We start from the raw sequence: 6,000 nt of genomic DNA, 5'->3' as shown, positions 1-6,000 counted from the left end.
GACTTGGAAAACATCAAACAAGAAGTCCACCCACCCACACACACGATATTGCAGAATATATGCTCCATGCCTCGGGGCTAGGAGAACTCGGTGCGAGCTCATGGTTATGTATATTTTATTTGTTTTGGCAAGGGCTACTTCTGATAAGCTTCACTGCTTTCAATTTGTGCAGTGCGGAGTAAAATATTGCTGTTGATTTTACGGCAGCTTCAGAATGCTTGAGTGGTTATATTATCTTACTCCTTTGGATGCCAAAAGGTCAAAGTGCAATGAAGCCTATCTGCAGCAGTTCTGTGTTTTATTTCATTATTTAATTTCAGACATGGTAGGTTTTTGAGAACAGCTGCTGCTTTATTTTACAATTTACATGCAAGTAGACCTAATCAAACAAAAATGTAATGAGAAAGTGAAACAATTTGAATGTTATATATGCATATATTTGGGTTACTTAAATTCATATTGGAAATCGAGTAACCAATGTTTGGGTTAGCAAAATTTCCGATCAAGACATTCTTAGTACAAGGTGTTCATGCACTTTGGAAGAATCATTAAGACATATGAGATCGACACTTGTAATTAAGGTTGAGAATGCGAGGAAAACATGAAGTGCATGATCGAAAAGAAAAAGAAGACAGGCCCTATTGGTTTCAGACACACTTTAAGTATAAGAAGTAGTCCGAAACACAACCTAGGGAGAGAGTTGATTGATTAGGGGTGTTCAAATTTAAACACATTGTCTGGCATGCCATGCCTGCTGCTAGTTTTAGCATTATCGATTCCGTTATTAATACAGAAACTAACAAGGTAAAGGGAATATATTCTTCTTCTGCTTTCTGGGTATGTGTTTATACTCTTTCTCCTGTTTTCTTCTCCACAAACAACTCCTAATTGGCAAACACCCAATGCAGCTCTTCTTCTCCATTGTCTTTTCACCCACCTCTGCCGTCTTTGTTTCTTCTTTCTCGTCGACTGTTTCATTCACTTTAACCTGTACTTCGTGACATGCCAAAACTAATTACTAGTTATTAGTATGATTTAATACTGGACATGAATAAACAATGTGCATTGCAACTTGTAAAATGTTTGGACACTGTATGAAGACATGACACTCTACCAACAAACCCCATCAATCAAGTCTGATTCTTGTGTTTCATCTTAAAAAAGAAAAAAAAAACATGTGTGATGGATTATGGATACCGTTAAATGAAAACACATATTTAAATTTTTGCAATTAACATTACGGAAGAAAAGTCCATATCTTTCATAAATAGAAAGGTAAGTAACTTAGAAAGCTACTTCATTAAAACTAATGTTTATCATTAGAGTTTGACATAACTGAGAGACAGTTTATTATCTAAAGTTATATGGTCTATTCAGATTTAGGTTAGATAGATTTTAAAGATATTTACCAAATTCAATTTTGAGAAATTAATACACACGTGAAATCAAATACAGACAGACAGAAGAGCATGGATCAGAAGGACTTGTCCATTTGAAATTTAAAAAGTTTTTTTTTTACCTTGAAGATATGTCCACTAAAAAATAAATGACCCGGAAAATATATATCCTGCAGAAACAAAATCCACCTATATGTGGTTGGAGATAGATTTCTGGGGACCATTAATGAGTCAGATTTTGACAATATATGGATGGTTTTCGAATAAGTGTTGTATTCCTTCTTTTTTTAATTCACACATTTACAAAATTAATTTCAAACTTGCAAATGATATTCACCACAAAGCTTATAGATCTTGTTTATGGTTTCTTTTAGTTTTGTGCATGTTAACTAGACCCAGGATGGACCAAGGCTTTTTATCACTGCCCTATTCCATCACCCTCATTTTAACTATTCTCTGAAGTATCTATGAATGTGTTAAAATGCAGAATCATACTACTAATCAGGAATTATATGTCATTACTGTTCAAGTATTAGAAATGATTGTCGCGATAATTACCTCTTCTTCTTCTTCCAAACTCGATTTTGGACTAGAATTAGGTGAATTTGCCTCTCCTACTGCATTTAATTTGGAGGAGGTTTTCTCCATCTGAGAGCTTGAGGCAGGGGAAGTACCACTGTTAGAGGTAAAATCTGGTGATGTGCTTTGAACTCCTACATCCCTAGTAAACATGTTTCCTGCCTTCATTTCTGAAATGCAAGAGGATAATAACATAGTTACACACACACAGACTAAAGTGTTTAAAAGCATTCCATGACAAGAGACATAATATAGTATTCTACCATTGATGATATTGTGAATTTTTGCTTCTTGATCATCACATGGCTTTGTTGTTTGGTTGAATCTGGAGTGAGTGGGGTAAATAAGAGGAGCAGACATTGTGAATCTGTTGGTCAAGTTTCGAAAAGACCTTCCACTAAGTGTTTTTGCTGACAAACACTCCATCGGAACTTCTCCTGAGAGAGGATTGCATATGTATTTCTCAGCGTCATTCCACTTGGAGTTTAACGCAAAACCCTCCGGTGATAGGCACTCCCATGTGTTCACTGATCTTGCCTGCAATGCTGCATTTCATATCCTACGGTTAAATATAAACATCTATAGATAATTTTATCTTTATAAACAAGATGATGCATATCAAAGTCATGCATCATGCATGTGACATTTGTGTATAGAAGGTTAAGTTTACCTCTAAGAGCACTTGTAAACGAATACGTCGACGGGTCGATCTCCTCTGTGAAAAACAAAACATTACTATAAAGTAAGAATGGGAGTGCCTAGAAACACAAGTAGAAATATGCTATATAGGCATATAGGGTTCAGGTAGACCTAAAAACTTCATTAACTATATGTAGGTGAAATCTAACCTTTTAAGTTGTATCCAGGGGAGGAAGCTGTGCTAGAAATGGTAAAATTTGATCTAAAAGATCTTGAATCTTCTCTCAAGCTTGCTATATAAGAAGCTGAAAACCTTCTTGATCTCGTGTTCTCCCGGCTGATCATCCGTGCCCTCAGACTCCATTCTCTTTGATTCGTCTCTGTAATATCACTTGGACGTCTCGAATTCAATGGAGATTGAGCCATTCAAAACAGCAATAAGCAAAAAAAATTGAGAAAGAAGTTTGACACAAGATTTTTATGCCCTCACACTATTCTTCTCATCAAGTTGATGATGCACATCAATCAACCTAAGTTTAAATACTTACAAAATCATCCTAATAAGAACACACAAATACATGTAGACATACAGTTGCCTAGGACACTGTTTCTCTATTTCAGCACAAAATCAAGAGTGAAAAATGTGAAGTGCCACTGAATTTAAGGGTGCAGGCACATGGATGGGTGACAAGTCTAATCTAAGAGGTTGGTGTTATGCATTTATAGTCCCAAACTTTTGCGAGTACCAGATGTAAAACTCATTATTAAAATTACTATTCAGGTAATACAATAATTTTCAATCTTTATTTACTTTATGCTGTTAGTGTAATTTGTCGATTTCCATATTTGGAAGTTATACAGTGGTAAACTATATACTTTAGTGAATGTCATGTCAAGCTATATGGTCCTATAGTTTGTGCAGACAGTAATCATGGGGGTCACATTTTCGTTCAAATTTGAATGCTTAGCCTAGCTGCCTGCAGATGCTTCCTCTTTTATTTTTACTTGCTCAGTGACTTAGCCCATCATACCCTTCATCTGTCCCTCTCCTCCATTTCTTTATTCACTCGCAGTTATTTTATCTTGATTCAAATATTTTTCCGTGATAAAATTATCAGAAGGTCTTATGGTTTATTTGTTTTCATTTTTGAAGTAATCGCAGTATGCATTGGAGATCGGCATATTGATTTAGTGCTCGATATACCATATCCGTTATTGAATCATAAGGCTAGATGCATAAATTCTTGGTTTCAAATTTAGAACCAAGAATGCATATATGCATTCAAGTATATAATTCTTTTAGAGTTGAAATTTTTAACATTTGATTTTAAATTATAAAATAGCACCACGTGTAGCATTACATTGGACTTGCTCTTAAAGTTTTAGAGTAATTAGTTACTCAACAAGATATCAGAGTTCGGTTTAAGGAAGACATCAAATTTGAGTCCCAATACTCCGTTTAACTTTCGTTATATGGGTTGTTTAGTCAATCGGTACGAAATATATTGTACGACTAAGTCGTTCAATCGAAGACAACGTGGATACATGAGTCTGTTCAAGCTGTTGAGTCGAAGACAACGTGAATGCATGAGTGTGTTGAATTATCGAAAATGAAAGTAAAAAATGAATTAACTCACATCACAAATGGAGACAGAATTGAAATACTTATTAGCTAGGCATTAGGGAAGTATGACATATCCCATCCTAATACTTCAGCGAATCTAGGGGCAAGGCAGGATGGAGACTCATCAATTAGTGATATAACCCACAGCTTGTGGAGTTCACAAATTGGTGAAAAAAGACACATATGGTCTGTTATTTTCAGCGTGGGCTGGATATACATATATATCTTCGATGTGTGCACATGAATCATTGTTATTGCCTGGCTTGGCTAATTTACGAAGAACGTTAATTTTTTTCTATATTCTTGGGCTATCTCCAGTATTCATTCAGAATTTTGATATGCATGTGAGTCTGTCGTTATCACGGTTTAGCTAGGTCACAGCAATGATGGATGCAGGCCTGCTTTCAGTTTTGTATTTAATCTCTTCTTCAGTCTAATTTTTCCCTTTTATCTATCCAAATAAATTAAATGGAATTCGTTATCACTTATCAGCTTGTAATAAGTTTTCTTGTGGTTGGCGTATTTGGTTTTTGAATTATGTTTATCAATTTTCTGTTAATGGGTAAATATGTTGTCAAGATTTCCTTGTTTAGCAAAGATAATATTATAGATTGTTGATCCATATCCGGTCATTATTGACAAATCATATGTTTACGACAAAAATTTGTGGATAAAATAATAATTCAAAATTTCCTGTTTGAGAAAATCTATCCGTATCAATTTTTATCATTAAATCTATCCGTAAAAATTATATATGAATGGTTATAACAGTGGACCGGACCCTAATTCAAAATTTCCTGTTTGAGAAAATCACCTATTATATGGAGTAAACAATTAAATATAATATGTATTCATCATGCCATAGCGTCATAGGAGTTGTCCTATTCATATACCATTCCTAACTCCAGGATGACACTTCAACCGCAGCCTACTTCTGCAATAAACAATACTAATAGCTTAATAACCACTCGGTCTAATAATATTTCCCTTTAGGAATGTCGAATGTTGATGGTTCTTGGTTAAGATAATGGGAAGTTATTACAATAGTTTGTTTAATTCCGGTCTTATATCACTTCACGAAGCACTCTTGTTTAAAAACCGATTGCTCAAAAATTTGTCTCTTGTGTCTCTCAATTTTGAAAAATGTTAGGGGTGGCAAGAATCAAACCGCCTGAACTCTGATACAATGTCAAGAAATCAGTTATTCTAAAATCTCAAGGTGTTAGAGAATAATCATTTCCATGATCTTATATTATTCTAACCATAGCAATAACACTCATTTTAGCGCTACAACTGAACTTGCTCTTATAAGACAAATTTTGGGGGAACGCGACTTTAACTATAAAATTAACTTCTCCACACTTGCACTGGCACTACTAACAGAATAAGAAAAAGTTAATTACCGAAAACAAATTGAAATTAATCATAACAAAAGACCCACTAAATTTGCCTCAAATAATTCGATTAAGATACTTGAAATTTCTGAAAAGACAACAATGCCAATGCCAACCGTTGGTTGTTCAAAGTTATGTCACTTTTTTCCCCCAGTTCTTTCTGCAAAAGTGGCTGGCAAGGATAGGAAACAGAGAGTACAAAGCCTTATCCGGATGGCCTATCTTCTACATCATCATCTGATTTTTTATTTCAATTAAATTAAATAAAAATAATGATAGTTTTATCCTAGAAAAGGATTTCACATGGCTTCAACTAGTCTCGTCCATTTAATATCTAAAGTTTTGCTGTCTTGTTTAATTATATTCT

At 34.5% G+C, this 6,000-nt stretch overlaps 1 protein-coding gene across 2 annotated transcripts; it reads right to left on the bottom strand.

Moving 5' to 3' along the window:
- Positions 1-617: 617 nt before the first annotated feature.
- On the bottom strand, positions 618-3,353 carry LOC141717862 (uncharacterized). Of its 2 annotated transcripts, none has more exons than XM_074520078.1 (5): positions 2,825-3,331; positions 2,647-2,691; positions 2,240-2,521; positions 1,956-2,146; positions 618-988 (listed from the first exon to the last, which is right to left on the bottom strand). In XM_074520078.1, exons 1-5 carry the CDS (start codon positions 3,039-3,041, stop codon positions 797-799), a joined length of 927 nt encoding a protein of 308 aa, XP_074376179.1. In that variant the 5' UTR covers positions 3,042-3,331; the 3' UTR covers positions 618-796. The 2 variants fall into 2 exon arrangements, with proteins under 2 accessions (XP_074376179.1, XP_074376180.1); XM_074520079.1 differs by having other exon boundaries at positions 810-1,011; positions 2,825-3,353.
- Between the last annotated feature and the right edge of the window lie 2,647 nt (positions 3,354-6,000).

The sequence above is a fragment of the Apium graveolens genome, chromosome 4 (assembly GCF_009905375.1).
Source record: "Apium graveolens cultivar Ventura chromosome 4, ASM990537v1, whole genome shotgun sequence".
Lineage (NCBI taxonomy): Eukaryota > Viridiplantae > Streptophyta > Magnoliopsida > Apiales > Apiaceae > Apium > Apium graveolens.
The sequence above is the reverse complement of the archived record's forward strand: the minus strand, read 5'-3'. Positions and strand labels throughout refer to the sequence as shown.

Coding starts and splice junctions, on each gene's coding strand:
- LOC141717862 (XM_074520078.1), bottom strand. CDS start 3,041: ATGGCTCAATCTCCATTGAATTCGAGACGTCCAAGTGATATTACAGAG. Junction 2,522..2,646: donor GTTTACAAGTGCTCTTAGAG/GTAAACTTAACC, acceptor TATGAAATGCAG/CATTGCAGGCAAGATCAGTG. Junction 989..1,955: donor GTTTGGAAGAAGAAGAAGAG/GTAATTATCGCG, acceptor CACGAAGTACAG/GTTAAAGTGAATGAAACAGT.